This window comes from Martes martes, assembly GCF_963455335.1.
Source record: "Martes martes genome assembly, chromosome: 16".
In the NCBI taxonomy this organism is placed as follows: Eukaryota; Metazoa; Chordata; class Mammalia; order Carnivora; family Mustelidae; genus Martes; species Martes martes.
The window spans coordinates 3,345,065-3,363,343 of NC_137904.1; the positions used below are offsets into that span (position 1 = coordinate 3,345,065).

The 18,279-nt window shown below is 57.5% G+C and overlaps 1 protein-coding gene across 1 annotated transcript in view; it reads right to left on the reverse strand.

Annotated features, from left to right (window-relative positions):
* Positions 1–18,279, reverse strand: part of PIK3R5 (phosphoinositide-3-kinase regulatory subunit 5) — a 61,891-nt gene that overhangs the window by 2,123 nt on the left and 41,489 nt on the right. The window contains exons 3-17 of the mRNA XM_080827211.1: positions 17,240–17,340; positions 14,446–14,514; positions 13,626–13,764; positions 6,426–6,495; positions 4,682–4,856; positions 4,093–4,246; positions 3,772–3,855; positions 2,747–3,476; positions 2,467–2,623; positions 2,020–2,127; positions 1,449–1,577; positions 1,226–1,319; positions 1,040–1,116; positions 324–417; positions 140–222 (exon numbers count right to left, since the gene is read on the reverse strand). Of these exons, the coding sequence (XP_080683337.1) occupies positions 140–222; positions 324–417; positions 1,040–1,116; positions 1,226–1,319; positions 1,449–1,577; positions 2,020–2,127; positions 2,467–2,623; positions 2,747–3,476; positions 3,772–3,855; positions 4,093–4,246; positions 4,682–4,856; positions 6,426–6,495; positions 13,626–13,764; positions 14,446–14,514; positions 17,240–17,340 (2,264 nt within the window). The remainder of the gene's footprint in view (positions 1–139; positions 223–323; positions 418–1,039; positions 1,117–1,225; positions 1,320–1,448; positions 1,578–2,019; positions 2,128–2,466; positions 2,624–2,746; positions 3,477–3,771; positions 3,856–4,092; positions 4,247–4,681; positions 4,857–6,425; positions 6,496–13,625; positions 13,765–14,445; positions 14,515–17,239; positions 17,341–18,279) is intronic.

The window sequence follows — 18,279 nt, forward strand, 5'->3', positions numbered from 1 at the left end:
AAGAAACGAGCGCCCCCAGGAGAAGGCCCAGGGCCCCACGGTGAGACACACCCGCGCACAGGACTCCTGACTGTGTGCGCACCCCGCACCTGCCAGTGTCTCCCGAAGGCACCGCAGCGGAGAGGAGGGGCGTCCTCACCTGGTTGAAGCCCTTCTTGGACTTGGGGTTCTGCCTTTTCACCACCTCCGTCAGGTTTAGCGTCAGGGCCTCCATGCTGGAGTCTGAGGGGCAGGGGCGGCTCAGGCCAGGCTCAGGGCCCCTCCCCGCTGCAGACCGTGCCCCGCCGCCCACGCCCGGCCACCCACGCCCCACCGCCACTCACCTAGCTCCTCCTGCTTCCGGCAGGCCTTGCTGAGATTAACAGAGGTGCACACCTTCTCCATGGTACTCCAGCGGCTTCGGCCACTGATGGCCCCCTGGAAACGCAGCCAAGCCAGGCCCTCTCAGCCAGAGGCCCCCCCGGTCCCCCAACCACAGGGAGTCAGCGCTCCCCGGGGGAAGCTCTCACCCGCTCGCTTCGGCACCAAGAGACCCCCGACTCCTGATCCCTGACCCCCATATGGACCTCGATGGCTCCAGCGAGGAGTGTTAGGTGGCTGGCCTGGTCCAGGGATCAGAGGCACAAGAGCTCACAGCACCCAGGCCCACCCCTGCCCCCAAATCCTCGTGCTCCCTTCTGATAGCTCCCATGCACCCAGCCAGGCATGCCAGCCCGTGGTCGCTGGGTGCTCCCTTGCTGTGCGTCTGGACCCCGCACCCTTGCCCTCCTCATCCTCAGCCCCGCAGCCAGGCCCTAACGCTTCATGGGATCTGCTGAGTACATGCGGTTTGGGGGAGAGCACATGTGTTGTGGGGGGGGGGGTTGCTCTGGAGACCGAAGGAGAGAAGGATGTCCACTCCCTCCCCTTCCGTCCGGGGAGATGGCTGCAGCCTCCCAGCTGAAAGACGGGGGCCTGAGGATGTAGGGGGGGCTGACTCTGGGTGAAAATGGGTCAGGAGCAGGCCTCCGAGGAACCGGGGCCCCAGCAGCGGCCTCACCTTGCTATAAATAATCTGTAGTGTTAGAGGGACGGCCTCGCGGTCCCCATCGATGCCCAGACGCTTGCTGCCAGGACCTGTGGCACACGGACAGACCTTCACTCCCTCTTGTTTCCAGTAGCCCTCCCAGACCGCAAGGCCCCTACCTCCCAGGGCTCACGTCCCCCGGGGCTCAGGATCACCCACCCGAAGCCTTGATGGCACGCATGGCGGCAGAGTGGCCCAGCTCCAGGGAGTGGATGAAGATCTCGGTCATCTTCTCCCCCGTGATGAAGGTCAGCTGCAGAGGGCACGGGCGGGCATCAGTGGGGCCCTCCCGGATGCCCCCGCGCCCAGGGGCCGCTGCAGCATGAGGCGGTTGGCTGCAGGGGTCAGGGTTGGGGGGCGCCCGCAGCAGGGGTGTCCTCACCTCTGTCTGGTAGACCTGCAGCAGCACCGGCCGGGCGGCGAAGCGACAGTAATAGAGCAGCATGTCCGCCAGGATGGGCAGCTGGGCCGAGGAGCCCTCCAGGGGCCGGGATTCCACTTTCAAAGACTGCTGTGGGGGGGGGGGGGTGGCGGGGCCCGGTCACGGCGAGCGAGGGAGCAAGGGGACGCGAGGGGAAGGGAGACGGACACACACATACATACAGGGATGGAGGCAGACAGAGCCAGGGAAGCCAGGGTGTGATCAACGGGGCACAGAATGGCCAGGGGACAGCCCACAGCCCAGCCTCCGGAGCCCCCTCACCTGACACCAGGGCTCCGGGGAGCTGGACAAAGCCGGGAGGTGAGGCAGGAGGCTGAAGCTGAAGGTCCCCACGACCCTTCTGGGACCCGCCCTGTCACTGCCCTCAACTGCCCTCAATTTGGGCTCAGTCGCGCTTCTCACCCTGGTCCGCCCTGGAGGCCTCACGCCGGATCCCCCCAAAACCAGGGCCTCCGAGCAACGCCGTGTGACTGCAGCGGGTGCCCCCTCGCGCCCCACGGGGCCCGCTTACCTGGCACAGGACCTCGGGGGGCAGGTGCATGAGGCCCAGCACGTTGCGCTCGTACCAGGGGTCGAGCATGCCGAGGTAGTGGGAGATGTCATTGGTGCTCTCCAGCTCCTGGGACAAGGGGGCAGGAGTCATTCCAGCCCGCCGCTCGCTCCCGCCGGCATCTGCAGCCCCCGTCAGGGCCCCTCCCCGCCCTGAGAGGAGTCTGAGAAGTTTGAGCCGGTGTCACGCAGCAAAGTGCCACCGCCACGTGCAGGGCAGGGGCTGCCCGCCGCCCCCCTGCGAGGCTCCAGCGGGAGGCGGCGCCCCCTAGCGGCGGTGACTGCGCTCGGCGGCGACTCCTCAGCCCTTGGGGGGCCCGCGGGTGCCCGCTCGGCGCTCCCACCCCAAGTCCGGGAAGGGCCTCAACCAGGTGAGGGCGCCCCCGTCTCCGCTGCGCTCGGGACCTACCGCAGGGCTGGGGTGCCTCGGGGAGTCTGTGGGGAGTGGGGGCGTCTGGCTGGCGGGGGCGGGGCAGGCGGGGGCCCCGTGGCCTCGCTTCACGGGCACGTAGAAGAACTGGAGCTTGAAGAACCGTGTGAGGAGCGGGCGGTTGTTCTCCAGCTGCCTGGTGAGGAGCAGGCCAGGAGAGAGCCGTCCGCTCGGACCTCAACCCGCCGCCACCGCCCCCGCCACCCAGGGCAGGGCGAGCCCCCCCCCCCCCCGCCCCAACCCCAGGTCCGGCTCCTACCGCAGGTTGCTGTAGGCCCGAGCCACCTTCCCCGAAATCCGATCCGAGCCGAAGACCACGACGCGGAGCGTGGACGCCTTGGGGTCCTCGTCCCCGCTCAGGAAGGGGCGGCGGCGCTGGTGGCGCGAGGCGGGGGCCAGGAGCCAGCTGGGCAGCTGCGCGCTGAGCTTGGGCTGCGGCAGCGAGCGGGAGCGCTGGGCCCGCGCGGGGGGCGGCGCCGGGCCGTCCAGGGGGCTGCAGAGGCTCCCCGCCCGCCGCAGCGGCAGGCCCGAGTCCGAGCCCCCCTCCAGGCCCCGGGAGTCCCTCCGCAGCACCAGCTGGCTGGTGCTCTTGAAGAGTTTGTAGATCCGGTTGAACTTCTGCCCGGGCCTGCGGTGGCCGCGGCGCTCCTGGCTGCCCGGCCTCTTGGGCCGCTCCGAGCAGCTCTCCTCGCTGTCCTCCACGTAGCCGCTGTCCATGGCGTCCGAGAGGCCCGAGACGAAGGAGGTCAGCAGCTGGCGGGACAGGGTGGGCCCTGAGGCCTGGGACGAGGCAAGGGACAGGGTGGAGTCGTGGAACACCGCCGAGCTGGTGGAGAGCAGGGAGTCCCTCTGGGCACCGTGCCCATCCGTTTCCAAGTCGTCCTCCTCCTCTTCGTCTTCCTCCTCCTCCTCCTCTTGCTCCTCATCGTCCCCCAGGATCCCCGGCTGCAGCAGCTCCTGCTCCTTGAGCAGGATTTCCTGCAGGATGTCTGCAGGGAAGCCAGGGGAGGCACCGTCTGGGTGTCTGGGTCCTTGAAACCCCTCTTGCGTGCCCTCGGGAGGGACCACAGGCTCAGACAGACCAGCCCAGAGGAGGAGGAGGAGGAGGTGGAGGAGGAGGAGGGGAGGGCGGGAGGAGGGTGAGCTGCAGCCCAGGACCTGGCCCTTGTTCTGCTTAGAGCCTGGTCGGGCGGCTGGGCCGGTGGCAGGTGGCAGGACGGGAAGCAACTGGGATGGGGGGTGTTGTGGGGCGGGCACCTCGAGGGCGCCAGCCGGGCCGCTCACCAAAGCTGTCCTGGTTCCAGCTGTACGTGTGACACCTGGCGACAGGGATGGGGATGGTCCGGAGCTGACCGGGTGTGGCAGTGTCTGCAAGAGGAGGGGACAGGAGGTGAGGGCTGCCAGGGGCTCGTAGAAGAGAGGAGACTAGCTCCGGCCGCGCAGTGGGCCGGGCCGAGGCCAGCCAGCTCTCTTTCCCACCTCGGGGGTGGTGGAGTGCCCGCACGAGGCCTGCGTCCCCCACGGGCTGTGTGGGGCAGAGCCACTGGTCCCTGGGGCTGCTCACCAGCCAGGAAAAAACACGCCGCGCTCTCCCAAGAGCCTCACCTAAGACGCCGGGGAAGCCAGCTTTCTCTCCCACTGCCTGCAGCCTGGCCCGGAGCCACTGCCGGGCCTCGGCTGCGTCCCCGATGCCAGAAGCTAGCTCCTGGGCCTCCGCGGTCTCCGTGAAGATGTCTTCAAGCTCGGCCAGGCTCTTGGACTGAAACCGCAGGAGAAGACAGGGCTGCTCCCAAACCAGGGCTCAGCTGCCCGACTCCTCAAGCCCCTAGGTTCTCTCCGACGGCGGCTGCGGCCCCTCTCCTCCCCAGCCTCGGCACCCACCTCCCCGGGGTCCCCTTCTCAGGAAGTGGTCGTGAGAGAAAGGCCCGGAGAGGGGAGGACGCTGTCCAGGGCTGCTCGTCACAGCGCTAGGACTAGAAGTCAGGTCTCGCAGCTTCCCTCTACAGCCTGTTCCCAGCCCACCCAGCCCTTGGAAGCTCGTGCCCAGTCCCCTGGCTGGGCTGCCAGCCACCTCTGTCAGCAACTCTGTGGGGACCCAGGGTCACAAAACTCTCTCAGCGTGGCCAGCCCTCCAGCCACTGCTCTGCCACGTCAGTCAGGGTGATGCTAAGGCCCCGGGGCCCCTAGCACGTACCTGCAGCTGGCCGTGCAGCCCCGGGAGGTCACAGTGGGCCCCAAAGGTGGCCTGGAAGGCGTGCAGGAGCAGGGTGGTGTAGGCGCTGTGGGGCGAGTGCCCGGGCGTGCTCAACTTGTTGGCCACAGCGAGGAACTCTGCCTGTACCTCCACCGGGTTCAGCAACAGCACGGTGCTGGGGACACAGAGGGCGGGCTCTGGGGTGGGGGCGGGGACAGCGCTTCTGCACCCCTCACTCACATCGGGCACCCGGAGGAGCTGCTCAGCCCCACGGGGGGCCCCCACAGGTGGAGACCAAGCCCAGGGGCGAGGTAGCGGGCTGACTCAGGGCTCCCGGTTCGAAGAGCACAGCTTGCAGTCTACTCGAGTAATTTTCAGCCAGTGTTTTCCAGGGACCTTCTGAATGTGGGACTTCGTTTTTCCAAAAGAAATTTCACCTTAATTTTTATATCAACATCTTTCTGACAGGACGTCGGGATGGACGAAGGAGGCCTCAAGGGGACTTGGGGTTGTCTTGGGGAGGGGACTTGGGGCCAGGGCCTTATTTTGCACGGGGGAGGGAACAGGGCAGCCACACGCCAGTGTGCAAACTGCCCTGAAAGTTCAGGCTAGGGGTCCAGGCTGCCTGTGAGTCTGCGGCTCACAGGGGACCCCCTCTTTTCTAACTCGCCCCAGCTAGCTTGCACGAGGCTAGGGGTGGAGTTCGTGCCCAGCCCCCATTCTCCCCGGCCTTTCCACCTGTCCCTGCGGATGGCTGCCCCGGGTCGGGGGCCCCCTGCTTCCCACCGACAGGACTGGGCTCTGTCAGAGTCCCCATCCTTCCGGGGGGGGGAACTAATGCTGATCCCTCCATTCGTCAGGAAGAGGGGACAGGCTTGCACAAGCTGTCCCTGCCTGAGCCACTCTCCTTCACTGAGTGCTCGCTCACTCCTTCCACGCGCATGTGAGGGCAGGATGCGACCAGCCGGGCATAAGCCCTCCCCTTGCACGCTTTCTTTGCACGCGTGTTCTCACCTAAAGCTCATTTCAGTTCTGTGTGCGCATGCATGCATGTGTGTGTGTCTGTGTGTGTATACAGTAGGCTTTCATATAAAATGCCTTGTTTAGGGGCGCGTGCCTGGCTCAGTTGGCGGAGCGTGCCACTCTTGATCTCGGGGTCATGAGTTCAAGCCCCATAGAACTTGCACGAAGAGATTACTTAAAAAAATTAAAATAAAATAAAATGCATTTTTTTTTTTTACTGTAGGTCCTCGTCAAAAAAGGTTTGGAAAATGCTCTTTTAGTAACAGGCAGAAAGACGCTGTAGAAAGCACACGGGTCTTTGAGTAACACTGAGGCTTCAATCCCAGCTCAGACGCTTATGAGCTGTGTGACCTTCAGGAAATCATACTTGGCCTCTCTGACCTCCAGTTTCCCCATCTGAAAAGTGGGGGCAAAGCGAGGTCATGTGTGCCCGGGACCTGGCATGATCGGCGCAGGTGGCTTTTAACGTTTGTTTCATTTTTTAAAGCCTCGGAGCCATTTAGAACTGGGAGGAAAACCCCTCAGCCCAGAGAAACGACCTTGTGTACAAAGAATTACCAGTGATTCCCAGGCATTCCTGGGCCTCTCGAAGACTGTTTCCCGGGGGCTGGGGGGTCGGAGGGGAGGTGGTACAGGGATGGAGCGAAAGCCAGATGCATGGGGCTTCGAGGGAGGATGGTGTGGGGATGGGGATGGGGGATCCCCGCCCCAGAACACTCACACAGTAGAGCTGCGGTGACTTCTAATGGGCAGGCCCTGCTCGGCCCTCACCAGCCGCTGGTAGGTGATTCCTGTAGCCAGAACAAAGGAGAGTCAGTCGGTTTACCTGCTTCTCCAGCAGTCACGGCCTTGCAGTGGCCCCACACTGGCCTGCGAGGCTCCCCCCACACCGCTGGGATGATGCTCAGGTCCCATGCAGCTCGGCTCCTCACAGACGGCGGGTGCGGCACCCGAGGCTTCAAGGTGGCTGGTCTGCGGTGGCCCAGGGGTTCCCTGGCCCTCTCGAGGCGCAGGGGCTCCCCCGAGGGTGTGCAGACCCCAGCTCAGTCTCCTCTGGCCCTCTGCACCTCTGCCCAGCTTCCCAGGGGCTCTCGGGGCAGCTCGGCCTCCCTGCCGCTGTCCCTCCCAGGCTGAGCCCTGCCTCTGCCCCGGCACCAAACTAGCCAACGTGTCTCCCTTGCTCCTGCAGCCTGACCCAGGCGCGTGGCTGCAGAACAGACCGTCCACAGGAAGGACTCGGTTGTGTGCCCACCACGGGGAGATTCAAGCACACTTGGCCCTCTCCACCAGCAAGAGCCCCAGAATTCTGCAGGGGCTGGGATTCGGGGGGCGGGCAGGGGTCACTGTCAGGGGACAAGGCTGCCCTGGAATGGGTGTGAGCGGGGAGCAGGACGGCGAGCCCCTCCGAAAAGTGCAAAGCCATGACCGGCAGGGATCAGAGGCAGCTGCAAACACAAAGGCCATGATTTTTGTCCGGTCAACTGCAAAAAATAAAAATGACCAGTTTGTACTGTTCTCCTTTTGGACCTAAGCGCTTTGGCTTGGGGGCCTTTTGCGTGATGTTTCTCTGACATAATTGTCACATGTTTAGAAGTTCATGTAATGTCTGTTTTGATAGGAAAGTCCCTGAAACAGGCTAGGGCTGGGGGACCTGGGACGCCACCTGGTGGCCACTTGCATGCATGACAGAGGCAAGCTCCCCTCCCGGCTCCCTGCAAGCCTGTCAGTGAAATGCTGTCCTGCGGACTTCACTTGCGCAGTCTTCTCCTGACCCTCCCGCCCATGGGATGGCCTCCAGCTCTGCAGAGCCATCAGGCCTGGGGGAGTGGAGTGAGATCTGCCACCCCTGCTCCTTCACTACCCTGCCCAAGGTCACCCTGACAGGACCAGTCCCCGCTCTGCCAGGCCACTCTTCCTAGTGGGCCACACACAGCAAAGACCTGTGGGCATCCACCCAACACCCACCGCCTTCTTCGCCAAAGGGACCCTGGGTACAGAGCGACAGGTCACATTTCTCAACCTGCCTTGCAGGGGTTGGGTGGGGATTCTGAAAGACCCCTTTCTGCAACCCCCAATTTCCTCCTTTCTGTTAACTGGAATAGGGTCACGGTGGCCGGAGCTCCTGCAGCCATTATTAGACGATGAAAGGGCATCGAGGACAAGGTATCTTGCTAAGGTCGGTGGAGCAGAAAGAAAGGAGAAGCCTGGTCTAGAATGTTTGTGGGATTCCCGTGCCAACCCTGGACTGCCTTCCAATGGAATTTTTTTTTTTTTAATATGAGGAAAAAAATAAACTCCTATGAGTTTCCACCAGTGTTATACTGGGGTTTCTGTCATGGGCAGCCAGCTTATTTCTGATTCATCCCACCCTGTGATTTCTGAAACAGTGGCTCCCCACTCCTTTCCCACATCTCCTCCTGTGACTCCGTAATACAAGAAATACATATATGGTCTCACTGTCCTCTTTCAGTTCCAAGATCCTACCCATCCAGGGTCCCACACTGCATGGACTTATTTCTCCTTAGCCTCCTCCACCTATAACGCTTCCTCAGTCTGTCCCGGTCATCCGTGACCTTGACTCAAGAATCCCGATTGGTTATGGCAGAACGTCCCTCGATCTGGGGTGTTTCATGTCATCCCAGGATTAGAGGGAGGCAAGAATCTTTGACAAGAACACCAGAGAAGTGATGTTGCGTCCCTCCAACCCACTGTTTTTCAATCATAAAAATCTCTTTCATTGACGTTGTAACATCAAATACTCAGATTTTTAAGTATTCTCTGTTTGTTTGGGTTTTTTTCTTTTAGACAGTCCACTTTTGGCCAATTGTAATGAAGATGTTGAAAGGAAGGGAGTGGATCTCAATTATAATGTTTTCTCCTGCCAGCTGCGTCCTTCACTTTGGGTTCTTAGCAAAGTGGGGTTTGCAACTGGCATCTGAAATGGGGGTGGTCTAGGGGACTGAGCTCTTAACCCATGGGGTCTGTGTTAACTGTGGGTAGTTGGTGCCAGAACCTGGGACACTCAGTTGGTGTCTGGAGTGGGGGAGAATGGGTGGTTGTTTGGGCCAGACGGGGGGGACCTATGCATTGGGTGTGGGAGCGTTCTTTGAGGCAGACCCCCATCCGCTAGTCAGTGATATCTGACTTTCCTTCAAGGGTTCTACACCTTCTATTCCATAATCAGAGACCCCCCCCACCAAAAAAAACCATGAAATGCAAATGCCTCTGGTCAGTAACGTCCCGAGAGAAACTTCTGGCCACGGAAGATTATTCAGAATTCACCTGCCACCAGCCGATGCGCCAAAGTGACCGAATCTAGGTCTGTACCTGCTTCAGCAGAAGGCTGAAGGATCAAAGGCACCAAGTGAAAGGAAAAGCGGCCGAGATCGCCTGGGGAAGGAACGTGCTTGCGAAATGGCAGCTGGGACAGTCCCGGGTTTTCCCGTCACACGCAACTCCCGGCTTATGCCTCTGCGCGAAAAGAGCTTTATGCAAATACGAGAATAGGTTTCTGGAGTCAAAGGATATGGCTTTTGGGGATCCAACAGACATAGGCTCGAGGGGTGGAGAGCCTGTCAGCTCTGCGAGCGTGGGCGAGCCGCTCCCCTGCCTAGCCTCTGGAAGACGAGGATAAGCTACACTAACCCCAGGGGGTGTTCTAGGACGGGGGAGACCAGCCCTGTGCCGTGGTCAACGCCCAGGCCAGCACCAGCATCATCCCCAACAATGACCGTCCCGCTTTGGACAGAGAGCTCCTGTAACTTGTCCAAGGGCATCGGCTAGAAAGTGACAAAGCGTAGGTCCTACCAAGGCCCATGTTCCTTCTCTCACGCCCGACTTCAGAGCACGGGCAAGACGCGTGAACCTTCTCTGAGTCTCGGTTTTCTCCTGCGTGAAACGGGAAGAATGTGGCTTTTTCCCTCTGCTCACTGGGCCGTGGTCTGGGGGAGAAGCCATCGGTGTGTGCTTTGGAAACCCTCCTGTGACTCACGGGTGATGCCCCCTGTCGCCGCTCACGATCACAGATCCACTCTTTGCAAGCGGGTTTTGTGGTCTACACAGCCCTGCGGGGGCTTGGAGTAAACACCCAACAAACACGTGGGCTGAAGCCGAGAGGGCTGGGGTGGGCGGGAGCCGGCAGCGCTGACCTGAGGTTTCCTGCCACCCGCGCCCAGGACCAGAGGCGGTGGGCCAGCCTACTGGGTAGAGCCAGGAAGAAGGGGGCGGCCCGGACGCTTGATAACCTGCCCACTTCCTCTGCCCACCCAGCCACATCAAAGCGGGATAAACTGTTTCACTCGTCACCATGGCAACTGGCTCCCTAAGGCGCCCCGGCTCCCCGGCTCCCCCGTCAGGACCTGTCTCTCCGGCTCTGGCTGCCCGATGCACCAGCATCACCCTTCAGAGCGCTCCGAGAGGGAGGGGGCATGAGGCTACCCATTCTGCAGATGACGAACGAGAGCTCCTGTAAGTTAAATACGCGTCTTGCCACAGGGGACACAGCTCCAGAATGTGAGGCCACCACGGCGTCGCACCAAGCACCAGGAACCACTAAGTGACTCAGCCTCGGCTTCTCCTCAGAGAGCTCACTCCGCGGCCTCCGTTCCAGCCTCCGTCCCGCTGCCTCCCTCTGCACGGAGGACGGGGGACGGGGACCTGCCGTAAGGGAAAACAGTCCCACGTGCCCTGACCAAAGCTCGGCTACCGCCCTTTCCAACCAGCCCGCTTCAGGATCATAGAGGAAAGGGTGATTTAGCCCAATTTGCTATTCACCACTGACCACGGCCGAGGTTCTGAGAAGTGAGAGGTGAACCTGGGTGGGGGTTGCGGGGGGAGGGAGACCGACTGAAGGGATTTTTGTCCCGTAGAAAAGCGCACCCACAGGCTACGGCATTACCCCCCTCTATGATGTTAACTAATTCCGCATCTAATTCTGCAATCTTACTCTGGTTTATCGAGAAACTTCCATCAGGCTCTCATACCCTCCTTTAAACCAGCCCTGCCCTCTTGCGGGTTCCCTCGGTAATGAGCTCCGTGTCTTGGACGAAGGCTCCCTGTGTTTCTACATGTTAGGGGTTTTTTGTTGTTTTTCTTTTTTTTTTACTGTTTGAAAATGACTCTCTGACGTGCAGAAGAGTCCGTGATTTCCTATTTCGGTTCTGCTTTCCCTGGAAGAGGATGATTTCCCAGCACAGGCAGGACGCCACCCTCTCCACACAGGTGCTGGCCTTCCCCTCCATAACCAGGACATCTGCGGGGTCACACGGTCCCCCAGGCAGTGTCATGGGGGAAGGCGCTCCACAGTGAGGGACCGGACTTCCCAGGGTCCTCTAATCTGAGTCTGAGAACCTTCATCCCATCTCCAGCTCTGCCTGCTACTCTGCCTGACTTTTGTTCCCCGGGCGTAGAACCCGCCGTCCCAGCATCAGATCCTCTCCCTCCACAGTCCACCCTCCACGCTCGCGGGGCTGCCCAGCAGACAGCCCGGCTCAGATGCCCTCCTCCCCTGCAAACATCTCAAGGCATAGCGTGCGTTCAGTGGAAGAGCCGGCTGGTACTACCTGACATTGGGAAGCGGTCTCCCTGCGTGCAGGTGAGCGCAGGTGACGGCCTCCCCCAGTCCTACATCTCCCCGCTCTCCCCTACTCATTTCAAAGTAAAACACAGTCACTTAGATCTGTGATTACCCACTGAAGGCTCTCCTGGGGTATTTGCATTTTGAATCCTTTCTGTCTACATTATAGGAGGGAAGAAAAGCTTAGCCTCCTTGTTAAAGGAATTCTGGCCCCCAGGAAGAAGCCCAGGTGCAAAGCAGATCTGTTGGTTTGGGGGAGGAGGTGGGAGGAAGGGAATGGAAGAGATTAATCCTGAGCTCGCTTGTCCACTTAGGGCGCCTCGCCAAGTTAGACCGGTGAGCTGTCTATTCACCGCGTGCCTGAGCACCTCTCCTCGGGGCCACCCCGGTTTCTAAATTCTTGTACCCACGTCTCTAGGATGCGCTGAGGTCCCAGGAACAGGTGGGCTTTGGGGCCCGCCTACCCTAACCTGCGCCTGCTCCCATGGATTGATTGGCAGGAGACGGAGAAGCTGATTGGTTGGGAGAAGACAGATCCACGGAGGGGCTGGGAGGAGACAGATGTGCGGATTGGTTGGGAGGAGACAGCCAGGCTGACTGTTTGGGGGCGGACAAATCAGATGATTGGGGAAGGAAGGCAGGACCCCCCCCCCACCCTCCCCGCCCCAGGAACTGACACACTAAGCTGCCTTCCTGAGCCCTCTTGGGTTCCAGGAACTGCTGGAGTCCCTGTCCTGTGTGTGTGCAGCGTGCATGATGAGAGCTGGGTGTCGTGGGCCCTAAACAGGGTCTGGTACTTATATAAATTTAAGAGAAAAAAAGCAAAAGCAAAAAATGGGATTATAACATACATATAGCATTTTGGGGACCTGCTTTTTAACTCAACAGATGACTCGACACCTTTGGCCCTCGGTGCCTCTGCATCTATATCCTTAATGACTGAATAGCTATAGAAAAGCTTTAAATTTTATGCTTCCCAAATCTGTCAGCCTTCTCTTTGATCATTTTTATTTTTGCCTCGGGTGGCCAGGGAAGGTTACCGTTTGGTATCTCTTCTCCACTCTGCGTGGGTCCTGTAACTTACTTTTCTTCTATTACCTTCATGGTCTCGTTTTCTGCACTTCGACCTTCAATCTACCTGAAATTTATTTTATGTTTGAGATAGAACTCTTATTTATTGGTTTGTTTTTGAGACAGAACCGTAGCTCAGTTTTGACGGTTTGTCAGTGGTCCAAATGCCATTTATCAAAGGACCGAGTTGACTGCTCCCTGGTTTCAGGCCACTTTGTCATATAACAAATCTTGATTCAATCTGGCAACGCCTCTCTTAAGTTACTTCTCCTTAAGTTTGTTTCTCTGTGTAGGTAGCATAGAAGAGAGATTTGCACCTCTCTTTCTTCTTTTACATGTTTAGTCGCTATTATAAATTGTTGGGTTTTTCCCCCCATCACTGTGTTCTCTGACTGGCGAATGCCGTTAGCACTCTCTTGACTAGTTCTGTCCATTCTGTGGGTGAGTCTCTTAGTCCTGACAGATAAGCATTCGTCTGATCTCAGCGTAATTAAAACGTCACTTTCTCCGGAAGAAGAAATATTCTATTTTTGCCTATTTGCATAGGCAAAACACCTATAAGCACAGAGAGGAAGGTCGCTGACTGAAATGGAAATGCCTCTAGCATTTCCCTGTGGGCTGTTACCCCATTAAGAACGCTTCTATATATTACCGGGGTTTCGGGTGTTAGGGATGAATGTTGAATTTTATCAAACGTGTTAAGGGCACCACTAAGGATGTTTATGTGACGTTATTCCTTGGAGCTACTGAGGCTGATGAATTACTCTCTCGGGCCACCTTGCGGTAAATGTTACCTCCTTAGGTTTTTCTCTTGCTCTAGAACGGTTTGCCGGGCCCTCATTTTTGTGTTTACTTGGAGCACTTGCCATTTTTCCAAGAATTCCTCCTTTTCAGACCCCATGTGTGCAAACTTGGCACCAGGCCCTGGTCCACACCTGTCACGTGCCCATCCACCCGTCCGCCCCTAGCCGCGGTCACTCCCCTGACCGGAGCGCCATCGGTCCACACATGCATTTCTGCATTTGCTCCTGCCGGCACAGAGGACCAGCCGGGGCCTCTCGTCAGTATTACGTGGACTTCTCTGTCTGACCCGGGCAGTCTCGGAGACCCTTTGGCCAATGAGGCACAGACCGTGCAGCGGGGTCTCCTCGCCCTGAACCCCTGCCCAGCGCCCCCTAAGAATTCCCCCTTGCGTTGCCGCCTGTGCTCGCTGCTGTCAGCCACCGGGTACCGTGTGCACCGCCAAGTCCCCACGCCTGCCACGCCAGCACTCACCCGGGGCCTTGAGCTCAGCATCGATGAAGGTGAGCAGCTCCTGGGAGATGCTGCAGTAGGGGACGGGCCAGGTCAGGAAGCGGTGGTAGGTCCTGGCTGCTTTCAGAAGGAGATCTGAGTCAGGTGGGAAGTGTGGCGTCTGGATGGAAAGAGAGGTCTGGGTGAGAGAGAGCTGCCTGATATTCCGGAACAGACCGTGCTCCTTTCTGGAATGTTCCACAGATGGCACTCTCTTCCTGGCAGCAGTATGTCCCGGGAGAGGGGGCAGAAAGAACCGGAAGTCATCCGCAGGGAGGGAGTTACACATGGGCCAGATGGCACTCGGGGACCATGCTTTCACCCCACCTAAGACCCAACACGTGAGAGCGCCTCTCTGAAAAAAAAGCTGTCACCCGGGCGGTCAGCCTAACGGTTAATGGTCTTCAGTGCCCGGACCACCTGTGTTTGCATATCCGCACTTGACGCAAAGGTTTACGCTTGGAAGTGGATGGGATCCCACATATGTGTGGCCGTTTGGTGCCACTGGTCTGGGGAAGACGGGGTGCTCACCCCGGGGGGAACCGACTCTGGGGGTACAGAACGGGGTGGACCGGAAACCTCTCAGCAGGATCCGTGTCTCGGCTCGTGAACCCCCCACGGGAGCCCGGCTGTGCCAGGCACCACGGCATCCGCACGGAGCCCTGAGGCCTCTCCTGGTGGCCGCCTGGAAAGCCATCAGACGGCTGACACCCGTTTCAAGGTCCCGGCTTGTCTCCGGAGGTGTGAGACCGGCCCTCCCCGGCCTCTCCCTCCTCCCCCAGCCCGCCGCACTGGAACTTACGCAGAGGACAGTGGAGTAGAAAAGGAGAGCCAAGGGCGCGAGAAGGTCATACGTGCCCTTCTCTTGGACCTGCGGACGGGACAGGAGGAAAGCGTGAGGCTCGTCAGAGGTGCAGAACAGAGCGGCGTTTTCTCATCCTGTCCTTTCTTTCCTTTCTTTCTTACGGGGAAAGTAACGTAACCACAAGGCAATAATTTGGGAAATACAAGTTTAAAAAAAAAAAAAGCACTCACAATATCCCCCCTCCAAACGCAATCGCCACTCTTGTCACAATGAGTTCTCCTAACACCATTTTTTCTCTGTATTTTCCTCTGCAGACGTGTAAATCAGTGTGTGTATATTTTTACTCATTTTAACCTATTATTATTTATAAATGAATTTCTGTTGTGCTACATCATCTCTAAGACCACCTTTTCCCCCTGTTCCTCGTTACGCATTTCTGTTTTATTTGGGTTGTAAATATTTTTTCAAATTTGTTGTGTCTTTTTTTAAAAAGATTTTACTTATTTGTTAGAGAGAGAAAGATGGCAAGAGAGAGAGTGAAGCAGAGGGGAGAGGAGAAGCAGGCTCTCCGCGGAGCACGGAGCCCGACATGGGACTCGATCCCAGGACCCTGGGATCACGACCTGAGCCAAAGGCAGACGTTCAACCCACTGAGCCACCAAGGGCCCCTATTGTGTAGCTTTTAATTTATAGGTTTTTCTCCCTGATGTCCCGATATTAGAAGTGTTTGTTTTTTCTTCCCTTACGGATTTTTGCTTTGGTATGCAAGCATCATGTAAATATTCATATACACTTTTTCTTCTTTTCTCTGAAGCTTCGTTTTCTTAAATGTAAATCTTTAATGCACTTAGAATCCCATCTGCTGTGTGGTATGCGCTAGGAAACGCACTCTGAATTTTTTCAAATGTTTAGTCAATTTTCAGTAAGCCGTTTAATAAATCTTACTGATGCATTTTTTTTCATACATTAAAATTTGTTTATACCTTTGGATAAGGCCCATCTTCTTATTACCTGCATAATATTTCTTCTGCTAGGTCTCCGTCATTTATTAGCATCATTTTGAACCTTTGAGATTATCTTCCCACTGTTTTAAATCCTTCTGCAATGCATGTTACTTTGTGCACATGACTTTCTCCAACAATTTGGATTACTTCTCTAGGTTCAAATTCAAGAAGTGGGATCAACGGATCAAAGCCTATAAACATATTTCTGACCTTTGAAGCACCCTGCCAAGTTACTCTCCAGAAGGACTGTGCCAATTTTAATATGCCGCACATACGAAAGCACGGGTTTCACTCTAACCCTTCCCTGCATTCCTCATTGTAATTTTTTTTTGCTGATTTGCTAGGCAAAGATGTCTCATTATGGTTTTCATTTGCATTTATTTTATTGTAACCGAGGCAACATTCTTTCCATGTTTGTTTCCAAGGTTTACGTACTCCTCAGCTCATCTTTGACCTACTCGCCACTGTACATTTGCACGGGATTTAGTATCCTTCGGTCAACACGCTAAAGGTGTCAGCCCCTTCTGGAACTCATGGGTGTTGGAGATGCAGAGAAAGGCCCACCCTCTGTGCTGCGCTCCGCAGGCTTACACTGAGAATTCTCCTTCTCTTTACCCCGAACCATGTGTCTGATACACCCACTCCTCAGTCCCTCCTACAAACCCTCCCCTATTGCTACACGGCTGCCGAGAGTTGCGTTTATAAACCAAGTACCCCAAAGGCAGTTTAGCTCTTCTGAGCTGGCTTGCTTGTGGTTGGGGTCTAACAGCACCTCATAAATGGTGGTACCAGAACTGGGGCCTTGGGTGTTTTGATAAACCAAGACAGTCCAGGGACAGCTGAGAAAGTCACATGTTTAAAAAAAAAAAAAAAAAAGACTTAAGAAGACAATTCTTTATAAAAGAGCTAGCACCCTCTTTACGGATCCCCAGCCGTTCTGGAAGCCCAGCCCAGCTAAGCCTTAAACACGCCCTTCTTCTTAGTCGGAAAAGCCTCTTCATATGGTCTCGCTGTTTAATCGCTTTTCTCTTCTACGTCTACTTTCCTGGCTCGTTTCAAGGAAAGGAATTCGGGAGAGCTTCCTCCCTCCTCTCTAGTCAATACCCAGGCTTGCAAGAAATGTCTGTCTTAGGAAGCAGCTGAAAGTGGGGGGCACCTGGGGGGCCTCAGTTGGTGGAGCATCTGACTGTTGAGCTGGGCTCAGGTCATGATCTCAGGGTCATGAGATCGAGCCCTCAGTCGGCTCCATGCTGGGCGAGGAGCCTGTCTGAGATTCTCTTTCTGCCTCTCCCTCTGCCCCTAACCTGCTTGTATTTGCTCTCTCTCCCTAAAAAAAAAAAAAAAAAAAAAAGAGGGGCACCTGGGTGGCTCAGTGGGTTAAAGCCTCTGCCTTCGGCTCAGGTCATGATCCCAGGGTCCTGGGATCTAGCTCCACATCGGGCTCTCTGTTCAGCGGGAAGCCTACTTCCCCCTCTCTCTCTGCCTGCCTCTCTGCCTACTTGTGATCTCTGTCTGTCAAATAAATAAATAAAATCTTAAAAAAAAAAAAAAGCAGCAGCTTAAACTCACTCAGTATCTGGGCTCCTGAATTTTAGGAATCCTCATTCTCTTACTGAAAGGACCACAAGCCCCTCCTAGAAACGTTCAATCCCCAAGCACTGCTGAACAGAAAAGTCAGGCGTTCCCAGTGCCCTTTGCCAAGCCCCCACGCTGGGGCAAGCCCACCCCAGAACCGACACTCCGTGGGGACCTTTCCTTCGCGTCTTTGATCCCCGGCCGGCGCCCACCTCTCGGGTTTTCTGCAGGATCTGCTCCAGGAGGATGAGGAAGTGGCCCGGGTCCCTGCTGACCAGCTCCTGCAGGCTCCAGCAGTTGAGACACAGGCCAGCTGCAAAGGCAGAGAGAGAGGTGGGAGTTCGGCTCAGGTCCAGAGAGCAGCGGGAATCCTGGGGGGGCTGCACGGGGGCCCTCCTGGCTAAAGTGACAGTCTGAGAAGACTCTGGATCAACAGCCAACACCGTCGTGCCTCATCGAGACAAGTGCCTGCGGTCCTGCAGAGAGAGGGGGCTCACAAGACACAGAGACGGGCTGGGATCCCCTTGAGAGGCCGCAATTCTGCGGCTCTGGCCCCTACAGGGGGTGCCGGAATCTGCAAGGTGCAGGGAAGGAGGGCAAAGGCAGAAAGTTCTGGAAAGAGGAGGAGAAGAGTCATGGCAAGCTCCGTCCCAAAGCAAGACCAGGTCTCTGAGAGAGACCGAGAGACCACCCTGGGACTGCCTGGTTGGGGTGCCCAGGAAGGGGGACGCTACATCCATGTAGCTTTTGAAAGCCAGAGTGGGCACTTCTGTCCTTGTGTAACTTCCCCAGACTTCCTTACCGTGCCGGGCTCTGTTTCCCCGCAGGCAGCAAGGGTAGACCCCCGGAAGCTAGCGCGGTGCACACGGAGGCCCGTGTGCGTGTGCACGCGTGCACACGGTGGAGGCCAGCGCAGCGGGGGGAGGCGAGGGGAGCCAGCCGTGAGCTGCAGGGAGCTCGTGCTGCGGACACCTTCAGGAGCTTGGGCTCCTTCCAAGGCTGGGGAGACCCTCACAGCGTTTTCATGCGGGCATGGGGTTTTGTAAAATTGGCCAAAGTCAGATACTTTTGTCTTCTTTTACGTAATGATGCCCCCCCCACGCCGGACTCCGTTGTCTATGCTTAGGTTCTATCCAGACCGTAGGCAGCAAAGGACCACTGATTGACCCCTACTGTGTGCCGATAAAGTGTTAGGCTCTTGCATACATGTGCTCTGTCCCCCTGAGTCTCCCCTCCCCCCTTCAGGAAGAGG